Consider the following 22133-nt stretch of genomic DNA (forward strand, 5'->3'; position numbering starts at 1 on the left):
TATTTAGGGCGCGTATGTCTTACCAGCATTGAGTATGATGACTATAGTCTATATCCACAATCTTATTTGATTTTACAGTCTGACTGCAAATATATATGGCAAACATATATAATGGGAATTGGTCGATTCCTGTTGGGTAGAAATGGGGTGAGAGAAAAATTTAGAGAGAAAAATTTAGAGAGAGAATTTTAGAGAGATGGAAATAGGGTGAGTGTAATATAAAATAGATGTGTTATGCGTCAATTATGTACCGGGTGAAATAGATGTTGAATATAGGTATCCATATTAAACCCTTGACCCTCAAATTAACTGGTTAAAAATTACCCAATCTATTTTTGACCCACTTTAAATATGGTTCACCTAAAATCATTAAAAAGTGTTGCGGTCGGACCACCCTGCCTACCTGGGGTGGCTCACCCGGACGCCTTCCGGGTCGGGTGCTTAGCGTGGTACCGGATCAGGGACTGGGTTTAGTTCTGACACCAATTGTTAGATAATGCTGCATACCCACCCATTTATACCCACTCACTTTTCCAACCGAATCTGATGTGAGACAAATATCCCTTTGTAATATTATGCCATGTCGGACTCTTAATTAAGAAAAAAAAAAACCGCTGATTAACATACTTATGTATTGCAAAAAAATTTCTCTCTTCGATTCGCGCTCCCAACGATTTCCTCTTTCTCTGTAATATTCCATCATCTTCCTCAATTTTTTCTTTGGCTTCAATTCTGGTGTGCTCTCTTTCTTCCTTCGATTTTACATTCCTCATGCATATATTTATGCCTTAATCTTCTTTCTGAATATAAGATTTTAAGTCATAGTCCCTGTGGAGGGAAAAAAACTCCTTTCAATAAAAAGCGCACACGTAATCACTACACATATCTACATTCCAAGGACATATAAGGCCCATCATGCTCAAGCCCAAATTGAGGGTATTTTTAGCCCAAGACCATTGTTATTTGTCCTCTAACCTCCATCAAGGCCGAATCAAGAGGTCATCAGCCCAACTTGTTAACATTTAACATCCGGTCCGTTACCCAAACCCAGTCGGATCAAAGTATGTTCAGCCCAGTTATTCAAGAATGCACAAGTCCTACTAGTTGAAGGATTTACCGTAGAAGGAAAATTCTGAGATAGGAAGTTCTATACAAGGCAAGTTCTATGTATGGAAAATTAAACAATGGAAAGAACTCTATTAGTAAAGAATGTTTATATAGAAAGAATTGGAGGGCAAGCAACGCGAGTCCTACCATAATTTTACAATCTTTTGTATATAAATAGAGGCTTAGACCTCCAATAAGGAAATCAAGCAATTCTACGCTTCGACATATATTGTTCTTGTTTATTTTTACTATTGATTGAGTGAGTTGTTTTATTTTTCTTAATCATTATTGGTTGAGCGAAATTCTGCACCTACACTTTGGCGCCGTCTGTGGGAATCGTATAAAAATATATTCCCACTTGTTCTTCAAATCAAATCCTTAGTCGTATCTGGAATGTCAAACGGAGAGTCAGCAATGAATCAATAGATAGAATTGATGCAAAAGATGCGAGAGGAGTTCTTGCACCAATTTGAGACACTCCGGCAAGCAAACGATACGAGTGTCGCCCAGATAGCTGCGCTTCAGCAGCAAACTCATACGCTGCACACGGCAATGGCCAGGCTAACGCCACAACCACCACCAGGCGATGCTGCAGCACCACCCCCCACCCAGAATTTACCTCCAGTTCACGAGCCTCTGGCCAAAGGGACACCACCCAACGGGGCTCGACCTAATGAGGTTCAGCAACAGCAAAGGACAAGGTCCGAGGTGGTTTCTTCGGATAATCTCCCGCGTCGCACACAGGACGAACAAGCCAAGTCCAGCCATAGGCTTACGGTATGGTCCAATTGCGTTCCAGATGGCGCACGCGTACAAGATGCCTTCGATGAAAAGAAGCTATTAAGAGTTCAGACACCAGCCGAGATGGCTAAAGAGCACAAGAACTCCTTGGTCAAGACCCCATTTACTGACGATGTGTACCTTGTGGAGAGACCAAAGAAGTTCACTATGCCATCCTTCACCCAGTTCGATGGGGCAGGAGACCCCTCTCGGCATCTCGATCATTATGCGCAAAAGATGGCACTGGACGATCATAACGATCCGTGGATGTGTAAGGTTTTTCCTACCAGTTTAACCGGAGCAGCGTTAGAATGGTTCAGGAATAGGCCGCACAAGTCTATCCCTGATTATGAGACCTTGTGCACTATGTTCTTAGCCCAGTATTGCGGAAATAAGAAGCAGAAGAAAAGTATCGCCAGCCTTTTCACCATAAGGCAAAGAAAGGGAGAAACTCTGCAAAATTTCTTATCCAGGTTTAACATGGAAGCCTCGGAGATAGCAGATTGCCACCCTGCCACGACAATCGAAACATTTAAGTTGGCAATGATCCAGGGAACCAAGTTTCACACATCCTTGATCAAATATTCCCCCCCGGATATGCAGACTTTGAACCCTAGGGCACAAATCTACATTCGGTTGGAGGAAAACGTAGCCCACCGCGCACAGCACGCTACCCTCGTCATAGTGGAAAACAAGTATCGAGAGAAAGCTGCAAGCACAAGGATGCAGAAGGTACCTCATGTTACCACGCAAGTCACCCAAGCGCTTGAGAAGAGGCAAAGGACAGAGGACAGGCTTACCACTCTCCGTACTACCTTAGCGCGCCTATTCTAAGAGAATAAGATGAGGTTCGCAACTCCTCAGCCCATGAAACAACCCTTGGAACAGAGGGACAAAAGCAAACATTGTGCCTACCATAGAGACTATGGGCATACCACCAATGACTGTAGGTCCCTTCAGCGACAGGTAGAAAGCATGATAGCAAGAGGAGAGTTGGGGGAGTATCTCGCCACGAAGGAGTGCGTAAAACCTCGGGAGGTTAACCCTCGATGGGTAGAGGGCGGTCAGGTAAAGGTTATCCATGCCATACACGGAAGGTCAGAGGATGATGAAGAGTTGTACAGATCCAGGCTGAGAGAGGCTCATAAGTTACGAAGATTGTCTTCGGTAAACACGGTTGCACCAAGCAGCATCAACATTGGATTCGGTAACAATGATCTGTCTAGAGTCCAGCGTCTGCATGAGGACCCCTTGGTCATTAGCCTCCTAGTAGCGAATTATATGATTAGGAGGGTGCTGATAGATCCGGGAAGTAGTGCCAACATCATTACAAAAGCAGCCTTCGATCAGCTGGGGGTTTCACCATCGTCCATCAGGCCAACTTTTAGCCCCCTAATGGGGTTTGATGGTACTAAGGTGAATCCGCTTGGGGTGATCGATCTATTCGTTACTGCAGCAAAGAGGACTCTGAAGGAGAACTTTGTAGCGACGGAAATTCATCCATCTTATAACCTCATTATGGGGAGAGGTTGGATCCATCGTATGAACGGAGTCCCCTCTACCCTTCATCAAGTAATGAGGTGTTTATCCCCAGATGGCAGGGAGGCCATCGACCTCTGGGGAGACCAGGTTTCTATAAAAGAATGTTACATGCTAACGCTACATGAAGCAAAGAAGGCGTCGAAATCACCTCAGTTAGAGGCGAATCCCAAATACGCAATCAAATAGCAGTTACAGTATCCTCTGCCCAAGTATCTCAAGGCAGAGGAAGAAGCCGAGGCTGAAGCACCTACCGAGGAGTCCCTCGAAGCTATAGAGGTAGTCCTCGGAGACCCTCAGAAGGTCATCTACATTAGCTCATCTTGCACAGCCGAAGAGAAGGAAACATTGATTAGGGTCATTCGGTGCAATTCGGATGTCTTTGCCTGGGATCACTCGGACATGGTAGGGATCGAACCTACGGTCTCATGCCATAGTTTGAGGGTTAACCCAGAATTCAGGCCAGTCAAGCAGAGGCACCGACGGTTCACATGAATGGAATCGCATAATAGCCGAGGAAGTAAATAAACTATTACAAGCAGGATTCATTCGAGAGGTGCAATACCCACAATGGCTCTCAAATGTAGTAATCGTTCAAAAGAAGAATGGGAAATGGAGGGTATGCGTAGATTATACCAACCTTAACAAAGCTTGCCCAAAAGATAGCTTCCCTCTGCCCAAGATTGATCAAATGGTGGATGCTACGACAGGTTATGAGAGGCTCACATTCCTCGATGCATACTCCGGCTATAATCAGATTCCCATGAATCCTGAAGATAAGGAGAAAACCGCTTTCATCACAGAGACGGGTACTTACTGCTACAGAGTGATGCCCTTCGGTCTAAAGAATGCCGGAGCCACATACCAGTGACTTGTCAATAAAATTTTCAACAATCTACTGGGGAATACAGTTGAAGCCTATATCGATGACATGGTGGTCAAAAGTATACGGAAAGAGGATCACCCGAAGCACCTCTAGGAGGTCTTCGATACTCTCAAGAGGTACAATATGAAGCTGAACCCCACCAAGTGCTCCTTCGCCGTCTCTTCAGGACAGTTCCTCGGGCACATTGTAAATAAAAGAGGAATAGAAGTAAGCCCAGCTCAGGCAAAGGCACTCATACAGAACCAAGAGCCAAAAACCCGCAGGGAAGTGCAAGTTCTAACTGGCCGAGTTGCGGCCCTCAGCCAGTTCATATCCCGATTATCTGATAAGTATAAACCTTTCTTTGACGCTATTCGATCCAAAAACAAAGACATGTGGGGACCTCAGCAGCAGGAAGCTCTCAATCAATTGAAAAGCTATATGACAAAACCCCCAATCCTTTCTGCTCCAACGCCCGGAGACACTCTCATCCTGTACTTGGCAGTATCAGCTGTAGCAACAAGCGCAGTGTTGATCAAAGAAGGAGGCAAGGTTCAGCACCCAATCTTTTACACAAGCAAAACGATGACGGATGCCGAGACACGGTACAGCAAGACGGAAAAGATAATCCTGGCGTTAATTTATGCCAAGAGGAAACTTCGAAATTACTTCGAATCTCATAACATAGTGGTACTTACAAATCACCCTATACGGGCTATCCTAGCTAAACCAGACTTGTCTTGTCGAATTACAAAATGGGCTATTGAACTTAGCTCTTTTGATATCACCTATGCACCGAAGGTATCTCACAAGGGGCAGTCAGTAGCGGATTTCCTACTAGAGTATGAAGATCAATCTGAGGAACCGACACTTCAAGAGCGGTACTGGGAGTTACGGGTTGATGGCTCTTCCAACCAGAAAAGGGCAGTGGCCGGGATTGACATCACAACACCCGTGGGTACCAAGCTGCAGCAGTCAATTTTGCTAGATTTCCCAGCTACTAATAACGAGGCCGAGTATGAGGCGTTGCTTGCCGGACTTCGGCTAGCTAAACAGCTACAGGTACGGTGTTTAAAAGTTTTTAGTGACTCACAGCTTGTGATCAATCAAGTGACAGGGCACTATTATCCCAAGGAGGAACGTATGAAGTCATACAAAGATGCTGTGGAGAGTGTCATCCGGGAGTTCGATCAAATCGAATTCCATCAGGTACCACGAGATGAAAATGCCGAAGCAGATTGATTGGCCGCAGCCGCTTCATCTTCAGACGAAGAGTTGATTCGGCTTGTTCCAATCGATGTTCTCGAAGAACCTAGCATTAATCCCCGGCAAGAGGTGATGGTGATCCCGTAAGTTCCACGCGAGCCATGCTGGATTGATCCAATCGAGGCCTACCTCAAGGAGGGAGTTCTCCCAAATCAAAAAGCTGAGGCAAGGAAGCTTAGTGTCACGATCCGATTCCTAACGACGCCATGAGCATAGAAGATACGCATGCTGGTTGGCTAAGAACATTCATTGACTGGGAATGGTTCCAGGGAAGTGGCGTGCAGGACCACAGGATGGTACCTTTTCAGAGTTCAGGCAGGCCGACTCGGTTCAGTTCGAGGTGCTTGTCGCTAGTCTTGGACTTGACTATGAAGAAGGGAGTTGGCCATCCCTGCACAAACTGGTCGGGAGCTGGAGCCGTTCCCCTAATGAGGCCATGGCAGGCCGAAACCAGTCAGCATGTATCCTTGGGAGGGCAGGTCGTGGTGGCTGACCAGGGCGCTTGCGCGAGCTGAAGCAGCGCCTTGGTGCCGCACGGGCCGTGCCGCTGCGCCAAATCTCTAGGCCCGTGACAAATGGTATCAGAGCAGGACTTGGGGAAAAGCACAGAGGTGTGCCCCCTTGTCGATCCGGGGGTCTTGAGAATGAAGACGGTGCACTGAAAAAGCGTCGGTGGGCAATCAATGCTGTTGGAGGAGAGCCTCTATCTCCCCATGAAGATGCGTCCTTTAAGCCGGAGGGCCGCGCGCATCGGATGGCCGGAGGGCCGCGCGCACCAAAGTTCTTGCAAGTTCAAGAGGCGTGCAAACCGTTGTGAAGGGCGGGTATCAAGTCAGCCGGAGGGCGCTTGTTTGCTCGGGGTGTCGCGGAGGCGGCATAACGTGGGGTTGCGTCCCGAAGAAGTGGGCGTCCCTTTAGCCCGAAACCCTATCATTGGGCGAGTGCAGCCAGGGGTTGTACAAGGAAGCGATGGTGGGCAGGCGAGCATACCACTTGGAGGAGACAGACTTTGGAATGTTGGACGCAGCGGAGTCAGCGCCGCACTGCGACGAGGGCGTCGCAGGATTTGGGTGGGGGAAAATGTCACGATCCGATTCCTAACGACGCCATGAGCATAGAAGATACGCATGCTGGTTGGCTAAGAACATTCATTGACTGGGAATGGTTCCAGGGAAGGGGCGTGCAGGACCACAGGATGGTACCTTTTCAGAGTTCAGGCAGGCCGACTCGGTTCAGTTCGAGGTGCTTGTCGCTAGTCTTGGACTTGACTATGAAGAAGGGAGTTGGCCATCCCTGCACAAACTGGTCGGGAGCTGGAGCCGTTCCCCTGATGAGGCCATGGCAGGCCGAAACCAGTCAGCATGTATCCTTGGGAGGGCAGGTCGTGGTGGCTGACCAGGGCGCTTGCGCGAGCTGAAGCAACGCCTTGGTGCCGCACGGGCCGTGCCGCTGCGCCAAATCTCTAGGCCCGTGACATTAGGCTTACCGCGGCTAAATACTCAATCATCAATAACCAGTTATATCGAAGGTCATTCTTCGGTCCTTATCTCAAGTGTTTAACCCCTACTGAGGCTCTCACAATTCTAAAACAAATTCATGAAGGAGATTGTGGAAATCACTCGGGAGGAAGATCCCTTGCACACAAAATTCTAACCCAAGGTTATTTTTGGCCATACTTGGCTCGGAATGCCGAAGAATACCCAAGAAGATGTGACAAGTGTCAGCGCCATGGTCCAATAAAGCATCAACCTGCCGAAGGTTTGCACGCCATGGCTAATCCATGGCCGTTCACCCAATGGGGGATTGATGTAGTAGGACCGTTACCCAAAACCGTGGAAAAAAAGGAGCATGTGCTTCTGGCTATGGATTACTTCACCAAGTGGGTGGAAGCTGAAGCCTTCTCTAGCGTCACCCATGAAGAAGTAAAGCATTTCATTTGGAGCAACATTATTTGCCGGTTTGGGGTACCAAAAGTCATTGTAATGGACAATGGTAAGAACCTCGATAACAGAAGTACAAGAAAGTTCTTTAACGAACATGGAATCCTGCAAAAATTGGCTGCAGTTAGTCATCTACAAGGCAATGGGCAAGCTGAAATAACTAATCGCACGATATTTGGGTGCTTAAAGAAGAAATTGGAGAAATTGAAGACAAAATGGTACGAGAATCTCCCTCAAGTGCTCTGAGCTTATCGAACCACTCCAAGACGACCCACGGGAGAAAGCCCATTTGTTATGGCATATGGATCCGAAGCTGTCATTCCTACCGAGTCCATAATTCCAACCCTTCGGACATCCTTGGTACTGGAAGGGAACAATGAGCAACAACTCGAACATAGCCTTGATCTTGTGGACGAAAGGAGAGATGCAGCAGCAATTCGGCTCGCGGCATACCAACAGCAGGTGTGTAACAGTTATAACAAACGCGTCAGATTCAGGAGCTTTGTGGTAGGAGATTGGGTTTTGAAGCAAGAGACAGCTTATGTAAAGAAACTGGAACCTAATTGGACCGGACCCTACAGGGTTACCAAAGTAGTGGGGAAAGGAGCATATCGATTGGCTAAAGCTGGCGGACGTCCCATTGCGCGTCCTTGGAACGCAATACACCTTAAAAGGTATTTCCATTAGTTAAGTTTGTCAATTTTGCTACAAATTCTTCACAAATAAGGTTGAGTATGTCCACAGTCAGCCAAACTTTTCTTTATTTTGCTTCTATATTCAGTACAACTCTACTCTATTTATTTCTTTCTATAAAAATGGGGGCCATACTACTCTATGATTATGCAACTTTTATGCATGCGTCGCATTAGGCAATTTTTATGCATGCCAAGTCGCACTATGCAATTTTTATGCAATTAGAAGCAAGCTGCTAAAAAGCATTCGTCACAATGATTTTTAAGAAAAAAAAACATGAGTTATGGCCTATGCTTAAAACTTTCTATCCCACATCGACAAAAAGTATGTGCTACATTCTGTTCTATATGAGAATATTCAAATAGTTAATTATGGTGTAAGGAGGGCCCACTGGTATTTAAGGCTGTCAAGCTCGATACTAGAGGCATTCCTTACACCGACCTTTTTGACAAAATTTAGTCTGTATCCCACATCGGATAGAAATAGAAAAGAAATGCAGTTCATATATGCGTGGTCCACTACATTTGGTTGCCAAGAAGGGAGTATCAGTGGAGGAGAAAAGTCTCTAAAGTCAACAAATAGGAAACTTCACAGCCACTGTTACTCGCTTTCTTGGCCTCTTATCATTTTTGAATCCTCGGCCTCATGATAAGTTGTTTGAGAAAAAATATAAACAAACTTCCCCTCAGTCTCAGCGCCGGGGAGTAGTTCATTCGCCTCGGACCCTGAGTGTCCGGCTCGGCAAAAATCTCGCCTCGGACCCTAAGTGTCCGGCTCGGCAAAAATCTCGCCTCGGACTCTAAGTGTCCGGCTCGGCAAAACCTCCCCTCAGGCTCAGCGCTGGGGAGTAATTCATTTAACCTCCCCTTAGTCTCAGCGCCGGGGAGTAGTTCATTCGCCTCGGACCCTGAGTGTTCGGCTCGGCAAAAATCTCGCCTCGGACCCTAAGTGTCCGGCTCGGCAAAAATCTCGCCTCGGACTCTAAGTGTCCGGCTCGGCAAAACCTCCCCTCAGGCTCAGCGCCGGGGAGTAATTCATTTAACCTCCCCTCAGGCTCAGCGCCGGGGAGTAGTTCATTCGCCTCGGACCCTAAGTGTCCGACTCCGCAAAAATCTCGCCTCGGACCCTAAGTGTTCGGCTCGGCAAAAATCCCGCCTCGGACCCTAAGTGTCCGGCTCGGCAAAACCTCCCCTCCGGCTCCGCGCCAGGGAGTATTTAATTCGCCTCGGATCCTAAGTGTCCGAGACAGCTTCGGACCCTAAGTTTCCTATTCAGCAATATTCCTCCACAATTCAGTGCCGAGGATCAATTCACCTCGGATTCTAAGTGTCCGAGACTGCTTCGGACCCTAAGTGTCCTATTCCTCCACACTCAGTGCCGAGAAACAATTCGCTTCAGACCTCTGGTGGCCGGATCAGAACTTTTTCCTCCGGACTCCAAGTGTTTAATACCCTGTGGGTGTGGATATATCATAAGTTCATCATGATCCACCCCACATCAGGAACACACGAGAAAGAAAGAGTATGTATACGTCTACTGTAGGCAAGTCAAAGGCAAGAAGAGTTCACGTAACAGTTAGATCATTATCCATATGAGTCATCCTGAGATATCAATTAAACTGTTAAAAGGATCTCTTTCTTCCCACCATCCTTGCTTTTTCTCGGATAGCATAAATCCGAAGCATAAAGACAATGTGTTTTGTTTGTCATAAAAACATTACCAGTCAGAAAAGTATGAACAATATCAAAAACATACAGCAAAAACAAATCAGGTATTGAAAGCCTAAAACAAAAATTATATTTATTATCCCAAACATACTGTCAATAAAAACGAAATACATAGTTCTACTTCCTCTTCGGATCGAAGGGAGTAGATTCAAAAGCATCCACTACAGTAGGACTTGGGGTAGGAGGAATTGAAGCCGCAGGGGTAGAAGAGCTAGGAGTACCCTTCAGGTGCGCCTTCACCATCTCGGCAAAGCGGATTTCAGCTTCCAAAGCCTGTGGCCCTTCATCATATGGGAAGTGCACCCCCACCTGCTTGTCAAAAGCGTTCGGATCCATCGTCCTAGGGCTCGAGCCCTGATGATAGCCAGACCGGAACGCTTTAGCACTAGCCAGGTGTGCCAGACAGGAGTAGTGCCCCTGTATTTGCTTCCCCGCCTTGAAGCAAGTAGTAAGAGCCTCGGTCAAGCGTTGAATTTCGGCCTGAAGAGAATCCACCTTAGCCTCAGAGGTAGCCAACTGCCTCTTATACACATCCTTGGCTTCAGAAGCTATCTTCAGATTGGTAGAGGCAGTGGTGGCTCTCTTCTCTGCATTGTCAAGATCCTTCTCCAGCTTCTTGATGGAAAGGGATTGGGCTTCAGCAGTGGCGCAGAGGGCCATGGTGTGCTATAGACCCTGTATAACAGAGGAACAAATATGAGCATAAATGGAAACATGAGTAAGCAAGAGTAACATAATTCTGAAGGAGCAATACGAACCTCTATGGCCCGGACCGGGGAGGAGGGGAGTAGCTGTTCCAATCCCATTTGGCCGATGGCTTCCTCGTCCTTTAGGAGCCACATCCCTCGGGCCACAGCTAGTGCAGCTGAAGGGTCTGTGATCACAGAATCCCCTGAATGTAGGACTGACTTGTCAGCCCTGGTGAAGGAAGGAGTCCAAGGAGCCCCAGTTTCAGCCAGAACAAATGCCCTGACTTCATCTTCAGGTTCGGCCTCTCCAGCCTTTTTCCTTCTGTTTTTAGAAGGGACCTTGCCCTTGCCAGAGGATGAGGGGTTGAGGCGAGATTTCTTTATTGGTGGTTCCTCAGCCTCTACTTCACCCTCAATAGACCTAATAACGACCAAGGGTTGGGCATCTTCGGCTTTCTTTTTTAAAGCCTCAGCCCTCCGTATCTCCTCCTCAGTCATGGGGAAACTATCAAAGGATGGTAGAGACAGATCCATGAGGTCTGCAGCAACAGCACTGGAGGCAATATCCTTGAGGTTTGAAGAAGTTAGCAGGTCCTCGATAGGCGAGGGGTCACTCCAGACTCGGTCCTCAAGAAAAGAAAGTCTATTCCTTGCTGCGGAGGATGGGAATGTAGCTGAAAAAACACCAAGAAACTCATAAGTACGGCGAAACATTAAGACTTGGCAAGGAAAACAGGCAGAACACTTGGTATGAAGGGAGGTTAAGTATTCTATACCTAATTTCCCGAATTTGCGCGGGATGGGGAGTGTAATTGATCGAGGCACGAACCATTTTCCTTTAACTATAACCATCATTTCTTTCCACTTCTTCTCGGATGAAGGAAGGTTCGTGCATATCCTCTGATGAAGGGGAGAGGTAAAAAAGAAGCGGCCAGGCTCGGTCCCATGCTTAGATATATTATAAGTAAGCAGAAGGTCGGCAAAGGTCAAATCCAGAGCCTCTAATTTCCGGTGCACCAACAGTGCAGAAAGGATGCGAAAGAAATTAGGGTTTACCTAAAGGGGGGCAAGACCTAACTTGTTGAAAACTAAATGATAGAAGGGGTGAAGAGGGAACCGGAGGGCGCTAAGATGCCCTATCGAAAGAAGCAATTCACTCTCTTCAATTCCCTTGCCGGAGGTAAAATCGACACCCTCGGGATATTCTACAATTTCTACTCCCTAAGGAATATCAAATTCTTCCATTACCGAAGCAATAGAGAACTTGATGCGGCGAATAGAGATGATTGCTTTCCTCTCTTCATGAGTAAGAACATTATCAGAGCCTGAGGTGGATGTCTCGGCTGGAAGGGGGGAAGTACCTAATTGATTCAACGAAAGACGATCTGTAGAAACCCTAGGAGGGGGAGCCCTAATGCGAATGGGGGAAGATGAAGGTGTGGATTCAGAATCCCCAATGTCTATACGTTCGGGAGTAGATGAAGTACTCATAATGAAAGATTGAAGAGAAAGATGTGAAAAAAAAAAACTAACCTAACAAGGTGATGGAATGAAGAACGCAGGAGGGCAGCAAGGGCGAATGTAACTCTTGTAGAATCTTGTATAACGGAGTAATAAAGAAAGACCTCGAACCGTTTTTGAAGCAAAATAAAAAACCGGTTTCAATTCCTTCTTTAATGGGAGCCGTCACTCAATTAAAAATGAAATTTGGGGCAAAGCATGGAGGGAAAAAAACTCCTTTCAATAAAAAGCGCACACGTAATCACTACACATATCTACATTCCAAGGACATATAAGGCCCATCATGCTCAAGCCCAAATTGAGGGTATTTTTAGCCCAAGACCATTGTTATTTGTCCTCTAACCTCCATCAAGGCCGAATCAAGAGGTCATCAGTCCAACTTGTTAACATTTAACATCCGGTCCGTTACCCAAACCCAGCCGGATCAAAGTATGTTCAGCCCAGTTATTCAAGAATGCACAAGTCCTACTAGTTGAAGGATTTACCGTAGAAGGAAAATTCTGAGATAGGAAGTTCTATACAAGGCAAGTTCTATGTATGGAAAATTAAACAATGGAAAGAACTCTATTAGTAAAGAATGTTTATATAGAAAGAATTGGAGGGCAAGCAACGCGAGTCCTACCATAATTTTACAATCTTTTGTATATAAATAGAGGCTTAGACCTCCAATAAGGAAATCAAGTAATTCTACGCTTCGATATATATTGTTCTTGTTTATTTTTACTATTGATTGAGTGAGTTGTTTTATTTTTCTTAATCATTATTGGTTGATCGAAATTCTGCACCTACAGTCCCTAATCTGGATTTTCATGAGTATATTTCTAAAATTTTGTGGTTATTTAATGAACATAGTTTTGTGAATATTTTATTTTTTGAATTCATTTATTGCCAAATAGCGTAAGTGATTTTTGTACTAGCTTCGATTCTATCCCGTTTCTACCATCTTCCTGTTGTTTCCATTCTATTCTGTCTCTTCAATTTGTGCTCTCTCTCTCTTTAACTTTAGAAGACAACTCTAATATGTGGTATGTTTCTAAATCTTTATAGGTATGTTTCTGAATTGTAGTGGCTAATTCAAGAACAGATTTTTTGTAGGTGTTATTATGGAAGATTATGCATTTGGCATTCCCATTACAAAATGCATGTTCCCATGAGATTCATTAATTATAAGTTTCATTATTTATAAGTTAATTGAACTCCCTTAAACGAATTTGCAATCTTGTTTATATTTGATTTTGCAAACCAGCATAAACAAATACTCTGATTTCTCTCGAAATCAAGGATAGGCAAGAACCGAAAAGGAAAAAGATGAAGAGAGATGAGAGATGGGAAATCGCAGGGAGGGAAAATCATGTGGTCATAACTTTCAACCTTAGAAAGAAAACCAATTATATATATATATATATATATATATCCAGCATTTTTTTTCTTAGTTAAGGGTACGATGTGGCATAGCCACATAAGAATTGGAAGCAAATCAGATGTTTTTAGTTGGACCCCTATCACGGATTGATTTTTTTTTTTTTTTTTTTTTCAAAGTGAAAGGTGTGAATTTAAGTGACCTTAAAGACACATGAATGTGTAGATTTCTTGTTTTAAAAAATAAACAATAAAGTACCTGGGGAAGCTGCATCGACAACACTTATGAACTTGAACGTGAAAGGCAACCACAATAAGATGAAGAAAAGCGAGGAACGTAGACAATGCTTGCAGTCCATTTTGCAACTTCTCGTCCCAAATGCAGAGGTTTGTTCGATCACTTGCTTGCTGATTTATAGGGTTGCCTAAATCTTACTAACCCAAAAAATAATAATAATAAATAGATTGCTTAGTCTCCAAAGCAAAGTAATATATAAATGCAGTGAGGTCATACACAGCAACTACGCCCAACAATTGGGCGAATGATAAATAGTCAAGTGAGTTCAAAATATTAAATTATATAGTATGTGTGTATATATATAAGTATATTATTATTTGAAATAGAGTGAGAGATGGTGAGAACTTTCCTGGAAGGAACAGATAATTATTATGTTTACCATTTCAACTATAGTATTATTTTAATAAATTTTTAATTAAAAGGGAAAAAAATAGATTATAGAACGTGGTTACGTGGATACAATAAATACTTTGCAAGAACACTGATTACTACTGTTAACTGGTGAAAAAATATATATATATATATATATATATCGTTGTGATTAAGTTTCTTGTTATTGCTGTAAAAGTATATCTTTTTACCTTAAATAAAGGAAAATAAGAATTCTGCATGTATTTGATTAAAATGAAAACACGTAAGAAAGTTGTAAAAATAATATCAATTAACGTGTTTTTTCTTAGTGATTTATGTAATTCATTTCATACCTTTTTCTGAGCCATGAAATTACATGACAAGAGTCTTCTTGTTTTGAGCTCATATTTTCAGTTATTGAATTGAGAGTTCATCTCTCACTGCTAGGATGTTAAATTGAGCTATTTTAGTCTGATACGGATTAGTTGGTGCTTTATCTAATTTGATATCATCACCTAAGGAATCAGTCTAATAAATCTATATCTCGTTCAAATAATTCCATATGATAATCCGATCTATATATATATATATATATATATTACAAGACAAGAAGAATTAGAAATTAAATTAATAGATATAGAGAGTCCAAGCCTGCCAAATAAATGTATGGTCCGATACATGCTTAATGTCACGGACTTGGAACTTATCAAGTTGAGTGGCACCTGTGTGGCGTAACCTCTGGTTGCGGGGCGTAACATTAAGCTCCCTATTGGGCTTGTCCCTTATTGTTCTTGTATGTTTCTTTTCTCTGTTTAATAAAATTTATTTAACCAAAAAATAATAATAATAACAAAATTGAGAACCCAAACTTGTTTATCCCAAAGAATTTTTTTTTTTTTTTTTTTCTGACAAAATAATAAATATCAGAATTTTACTTTGATTTAGAATGCTATCGTTTGTTAAATGTACAATGGTCCTAGATAAATTATTATATTAAGCAAGAATTTCATACAAATTTAAAAGAAAAACCAAGTATTTTTAAGTATCATAGGTTGCAATAAAGAAAAAATAGTTGAAGAGAGGATTGTAGTCTGTAAAGATACAGAGTGCCCATTGATATAAAAAAAAATTAAAAAAAAAATAAAAAAGAAGAAAAGAAAGAGATTAAATTAAAAAGTGAATTTTAGAACTGTGCGATAATTTTAGAATTTTAAAATTTAATCGGTATAAAATAAAAATATAAATAGAGAAATTAACTGATGAAATAAAAGAGACACCTAGTTGATGAAGACAAGTGCAATAAACAAAAGAGGTCAAGCACAAAAGGCCTAAGAGAGGGGCAAGTCTTTAAATTCAATCCTCGTTTTGGGACGTTGTTTTATGTCAAAGACTTTTAAATGCATTGAATAACAAAATAAATAGACTATGAATATGAATCTACCCTTTTCTTTGGGTTTCCACGAAAGCATACAACGCAATAGGCATCAAGGTCCCCACAATGTCATGTCTTTCAACTTAAGACCCATGTTCTGAGAGTGACATGAAATTAAAAGTTCTACAAGTGCTTAATTTGCAAAAATGTTTATAGTATGCATGCATACATATATATATATATATTAAAATAATAATAATAATAAAGAAATAAAACTTTTGGTTTTCATACAATTTTCAAACTTAACCAAGAATAATTAGTTTTTCAGCTAAATTGTGTGATACAATCATACAACAATTGCATTGGCTTTAATCATTTTACTAAAATAAATATGAATCCTTAAATATTTGCAATTAGAATTTACTAATTTAGCAACACTATGGTAAAGAGAGAAAAATCAACTTCGGTAACTTTCCTCGATTATGTTTTTTTCGATACTTTGTAGCAAATGTACCAAAAGAGTGCTTTGTTTACAGTTACAGAGTTCGTTTTTATACACCATTGATAGAGTTGAAAGTTTAATGCCGACATTATTTGGTGGGTGGTTGACATGGCCGGTGTGAATTTCATAAAAAATAATAATAATAATAAAAATTTTAAAAAATTAAAAAATGGAAGGAAATAAGATTGATAAATTATTGATATATCCGTCAGTGGGGCCAGTTATTATTGAATTATGTATAGCATGATTATGCGTTTGAGCATGGGATGGAAAATATTAGTAGTAAGTAGCTCCAAATATATCATAGAAAATTGGCGGTGACTTTGAAAGGAATTAATTGGATGATGTGAATAAATCCAAGGGAAGGGCCCCTCCCCTGTAGTTTCTCCGAAACAAGAGGAACACTGCTGTCACATCTTATTCTTATCAAAATGTAGCTCAGGTACCATTCAGTTTAGGGAAAAAATCTTCTCCGGGCACCCTCTTACTGGAGGGTGTCCATTGCTAACATGGAAGCGTGACATGACAAGTTGGTAAAAAAAGTATTTACTTTATTTATATATATACTATTATGTATATATGTGTAGAAGAAGTTTATATAGTTATGGACAAATACAAGCTTAAATTTCCCTCCAAATATTGTTACTTCTTTTCCCCCCAAATTCTCAAATCTTATTCCCCCCAAGTGTCTGAAATTCTGCCCTCTCTCTCTCTCTAATTGAAGTCATGAAGAATCCGGTGACTGACCAATATTCCGGCAGCTGAATAACAATCCGGCCAAAGTTGAAGCTATTGAAATGATCTCTCTCCCTCGGTCTGTATATCCAGCGAATGGCCAAGGTTCGTACAGGTGATTGTCCCTCTTAAATTGAAGTTTGAAGTCTCTGGCGAAAGACGCTTCGTTCATGTCTCTCTTCCTCTGAAATTCAATTCTCCGTCTGAAATTGAAGCTTCGTTCAGGTCTGTCTCCCTCTGTCTCCCCAAAAGTAAAATGTTTATTCACAAATTTTGTATCATTATTTGTATCTGAAATTTTTTTTGTATCATTATGAAGAACTGAAGGTGAAGCTTTTGAAATGGTCTGTCTCCATCAGTCTATCTATCCGGCGAATGACTAAGCTTCGTTCAGGTGTTTCTCCGGCTGAAATTGAAGTGTGAAGAATCCGGCCAAAGACCAAGCTTCGTTGACGTCTCTCTTCCTCGAAAATTCAACTCTCCCTCTGAAATTCAAGCTTCCAAGCTTCGTTCAGGTGTTTCTCCCTCTGAAATTGAAGTCTGAAGAATCCGGCCAAAGACCAAGCTTCGTTCACGTCTCTCTTCCTCTGAAATTCAACTCAAGCTTCCTACACATTGTCCGTCTTCAAATAAGCATATATATTTGTACAAGAATTTGGTTTGTTTGTTTTTCTACATTTTTTTAAATTTCAGTGAAACTAAATTTTACTTTGTTTGTTGTTCTGCATATGTATTAGAAAATTTGCAGAGTCTATAGTTTTATTTACATGTTATTTATAAGTTTATTTTACATGGTATAATCACTAAATTTGTGATATATTACTAATTTTGTTTTACATTTGGGTTATGAAATACAAAACCCCTGAATTATATACGATTCAATGAAGACACAAAAAAATAGTGTGAGAGAGATAATATTTTTTACAGTGGACATATGTGTTTACATATAATTTATAAGTCTATTTCTCATCTGATTATACTAATTGAAATTGTGATGTATTAGGGCATTTGTTTTGTATTTGGTTTTTTAAATAACCCTTGAATTAATTTTGATTTAATAAATTAAGACACAACAAAACAGTGTAAAGTGTGATAATATTTATAGCAGTGTAGATATGTGTTTACATGTAATTTATAACCCTATTTTACATGTGATTATAGTAATTGAATTTGTGATTATAGCAATTGTGAATGTGATATATTTTGTATGACATGTTCATATTAGTAGTGCCACATGTTGGAAAAGTGTATGAATGTGTGGACATGCATTATATGACTCTATCTGTTAAAATCAAGTAAAGATGTTAGGTTAAAGATGTGATGTTTTATTTTTTAAATTGTTGACACTTCTGATGTTTAAGGTTATGTTCTCCATTTCAGAAGTTCATTTGTTTCCCACCTTAAATGATTTTCCTTTATGAGGTTAAGTTGAAGTACGTTATGAATAATTTTGTATGACATCGTCATATAAGTAATGCCACATGTTAGAAAAGTATATGAATAGATGTTAAGTAAAAGATATGATATTTTTTTATTGAACTGTTGATACCTGTTTGTATAAGGTTATGTTGTTCAGTTGTAAAATTCATTTGCTTCCCACTTTAAATGCCTCTATGAGTTTCAGTTGAAGTATATGAGGAATAATTTTGTATGGTATGTCCATATAAGTGGTGTCACATGTTGGAAAAGTGTATGAATGTGTGCACATGTATTATATTACTCAATCTGTTAAATTCAGGTCATAATGTTAGGTAAAAGTTGTGATAGTTTATTCATTACATTGTTGACACTTGTTTGTAAAAGGTTATGTTGTTGAGTTGAAAAGTGCTTTTACTTCCCACTTGAAATGATTTGCCTTAATGAAGTTTAGCTGATGTATGTTAGGAATAATTTTGTATGACATGTCCATATAAGTGGTGCCACATGTTGAAAAAGTGTATAAATGTTTGCACATGAATTATATTACTCAATCTCTTAAATTCAGGTCATGATGTTAGGTAAAAGTTGTGATAGTTTATTCATTACATTGTTGACACCTATTCGTAAAATGTTATGTTGTTGAGTTGAAAAAGTGCATTTGCTTCCCACTTGAAATGATTTGCCTTAATGAGGTTCAGTTGATGTATGTTAGGAATAATTTTGTATGACATGTCCATAAAAGTGGTGCCACATGTTGGAAAAGTGTATGAATGTGTGCACATGAATTATATTACTCAATCTGTGAAAATTAGGTCATGATGTTAGGTAAAAGTTGTGATAGTTTATTCATTACACTGTTGACATGTGTTTGTAAAAGGTTATATTGTTGAGTTCAAAAGTTGTGATAGTATATTAGGAATGGAATAATTTTGTATGACTTGGTCATATATGTTGTGGCACATGGTGGAAAAGTGTATGAATGTGTGGACTTACATTATATTACTCTATTTGTTAAAATCATGTGAAGATATTAGGTTAAAGATGTGATGGTGTATTTATTAAACTGTTGATACCTGTTTGTAAAAGGTTATGCTGTCGAGTTAAAGATGTGATGGTGTATTTATTAAAATGTTGACATCTGTTTGTAAAAGATTATGCTGTCCAGTTCAAAAGTTTTTTTGATTCCCATTTTAAATGCTTTTCATTTATGAGGTTGGTTGAAGTATGTTAGGAATAATTTTGTATGACATGTTCATATAAGTGGTGCCACATGTTGAAAAAGTGTATAAATATATGTTAGGTAAAAGATGTGATTTTTTTTCAGTAAACTGTTGACACCTGTTTCTAAAAAGTTATGTTGTTCAGTTCAAAAGTTCATTTGCTTCCCACATGTTGCACAAGTGTATGAAAGTGTGGATATGCATTATATTACTATCACTTAAATTCATGTCAAGATGGTAGTTAAAAGATGTGATGATTTATTTATTAAAGTGTTGATATGTTGTTCAGTGCAAAACTTCATTTAATTCCCACTATAAATGAATTGCCTTTATGAGGTTCTGTTGAAGTATGTTAGGTTTTTTTTTTTGTATGATAACTTCATATAAGTACTGTCACATGTTGGAAAAGTGTATGCATATGTGGATATGCATTATATTATTCTATCAATTTGATGTGCAGATGTTAGGTAAAATACTTGATGTTATGTTTATTAAACTGTTGCTACATGTTAGTGAAAGGTGGTGATAGTTGAACTATGCTAATACTTACGTGTTATGCTTACATTTGTAGGTTTTATATTTAAGTTATGGCCATGGAAGATGGAACTATTAATATTGAAGATATGGAAGATGGAACAATTAATATTGAAGATACAGATAGCGAATCAGATTATGAGGTACATGAAGTACAATGTAAACCATGTCTTGAAATGGAGTTTGATTTTGAAGATGCGGCGTATGATTTTTACAACAATTATGGTGGCAGAGTCGGTTTTAGTATTTGGAAGGAGTACGCAAATAAAAGTCGGAAGGATGGAAAAATAACATCTAGGTTGTTTGTTTGTAGCAAGGAGGGTTTAAGAAACCAAGGGCTGAAACACGCACAAACTATGGTGCACGCATGTTTGTAAGGTATGATGTTGGTTTGCAAAAGTTCATTGTAAGACAGTTTGAAGAAAGTCACAACCATCCCCTTATCATGCAGCAGTGCACCCACATGATGCCATTGCAGCGAAAAATCAGCTCAGTGCAAGGTATTGATGTAGAGTTGGCTTGTGATTCTGGAATAGCAGTTCGTAAAGCCTTTGAATTAAGCTCCAGGTAAGTTGGAGGTAGAGAAGCAATTGGTTACACCAAGGTTGATGTACAAAATTATATTAGGACAAGAAGACAGAATGAGCTAGAGTGTGGAACGGCGGGTTGGCTCATGAATTATTTCCAAACTCATTCATGGGAAGATCCATCATTTTTTCATGCTATCCAACTGGACAAAGATACAATGATAACTAATATTTTTTGGGCGGATTCGAAAATGATATCAGATTATGGCCATTTTGGAGATGTGGTTACATTTGATACAACGTACAAACTTGTCCAAGGTAACAGACCTTTGGGTGTTTTTCTTAGTTTGAACCATCTTCGGCAGACATGTGTGTTTGGTGCCGCTTTCATGTATGATGAGACGGCGGATTCGTTTGCTTGGTTGTTTAATACATTCTTGAATGCAATGTCGCGTAAAGTGCCAAGGACAATATTGACTGACCAAGACGCAGCAATGGCAAAGGAATTAGCAGAAGTAATGCCCGACACAAATCACCATCTGTGTACGTGGCACCTCATGCTTAATGCACAAAAGCATATCAGCAACATGTCTGTTGGTGGGAAAGGCATAAAAAGTGTGATCTCCAAATTAATGTTTGACATTAAGGAACATAATAAGTTTTTACAGGAATGGTCTTTGATGGAAAGGGAATTTGGTATGGAGAATAATACATGGTTGGCTAACTTGTTTCATTTGAAACATGTATGGGCCAAAGCATACGTAAAAAATGTATGGTATGTTGGTATGCGTACCACACAGCTAAGTGTACCACACAGCTAAGTGAAAGCTTCAACAGTGGGTTAAAACAGTACTTATCTAGACAATATGCACTTCCAGATTTCTTCAAGCATTTCGACATGTTGTTGTACGACAAAAGGTACAAGGAGTATGAAGCTGAATATGATTTGGTCCAAAAGATGCCTAGGATGAAAACAAGATCTCCTATATTAGATCACGCTGGACATGTGTACACTGCTAACATATTTGAACTTTTTCAGGAACAATTATTAATAGCTTGTATGAGTTAGTATATCCTGAACTGCAATGACAATGGTAACGGGGAATATGTGTATGAAGTTACGCTATATAATCAGAAGGTGATACGGCAAATGATACGGACACGTGACAACCATTTGTCTTATTCTTATGGAAAGTTTAAAATGGAGGGTGTCATGTGCAGCCATACTCTACAAGTCCTCAGAGATAAGATGTATGCGAGCAAAATACCGAGCCGATATGTTTTGAAAAGGTGGACAAAAAATGCGGAGGACGGCAGGTTGGAAGAATTAATTGGCCCAGATGTGCTGACGGATCCTAGACTTGAGATGAGACGATGGCACAGAATACTTTGTCGTCAGCTCACAGAAATATCTTCCATTGTATCTCTCAGCCACGACGGATTCAATAATGTTTTGATGTAGCTTAGTAATTTGAAACAAATTGCGGAAGGATCAATACCTAATCACGGCTGCCACCAAAGACATTGTGCAAAGCATTCCAATTTGAATTTGAAGGGGATTGCCACCAAAGATACATCGAAAGGAAGAAGGCGTAGGTTAGTATCTGCGTTAGAAAAAACCATTAGAAAGAAGAAAAAGACTGACAACCGTAATTTGGAGGTACATACCCTTAGCCTTATCATGCATGT

The 22133-nt window shown here is 40.6% G+C and overlaps 2 protein-coding genes across 3 annotated transcripts in view; one reads left to right on the forward strand and one right to left on the reverse strand.

Annotated features, from left to right (window-relative positions):
- The window catches only part of LOC132279103 (glutamate receptor 2.8-like), a 31559-nt gene extending 17521 nt beyond the window's left edge, over nt 1-14038 (reverse strand). For both annotated transcript variants that reach the window (XM_059781031.1, XM_059781030.1), the window contains exon 1: nt 13746-14038. In XM_059781031.1, the coding sequence (XP_059637014.1) occupies nt 13746-13760 (15 nt within the window). In that variant the 5' untranslated portion in view covers nt 13761-14038. The remainder of the gene's footprint in view (nt 1-13745) is intronic.
- A 5932-nt stretch (nt 14039-19970) lies between these two features.
- Nucleotides 19971-21513, forward strand: LOC132277973 (protein FAR1-RELATED SEQUENCE 5-like). Its single transcript, XM_059779812.1, has 4 exons — nt 19971-20060; nt 20231-20484; nt 20545-21140; nt 21245-21513. The coding sequence occupies exons 1-4, from the start codon at nt 19971-19973 to the stop codon at nt 21511-21513; spliced, it is 1209 nt and encodes a 402-aa protein (XP_059635795.1).
- The last annotated feature ends 620 nt before the right edge of the window (nt 21514-22133 follow it).

The sequence above is a fragment of the Cornus florida genome, unplaced genomic scaffold (assembly GCF_030987335.1).
Source record: "Cornus florida cultivar Cherokee Brave unplaced genomic scaffold, ASM3098733v1 CherokeeBrave_3.0.0_Hap2_Chr10, whole genome shotgun sequence".
Taxonomy (NCBI): domain Eukaryota; kingdom Viridiplantae; phylum Streptophyta; class Magnoliopsida; order Cornales; family Cornaceae; genus Cornus; species Cornus florida.

Coding starts and splice junctions, on each gene's coding strand:
- LOC132277973 (XM_059779812.1), top strand. CDS start 19,971: ATGGCCATGGAAGATGGAACTATTAATATTGAAGATATGGAAGATGGA. Junction 20,061..20,230: donor ATAGCGAATCAGATTATGAG/GTACATGAAGTA, acceptor GTTTGTTTGTAG/CAAGGAGGGTTTAAGAAACC. Junction 21,141..21,244: donor TTTGATGGAAAGGGAATTTG/GTATGGAGAATA, acceptor CGTACCACACAG/CTAAGTGTACCACACAGCTA.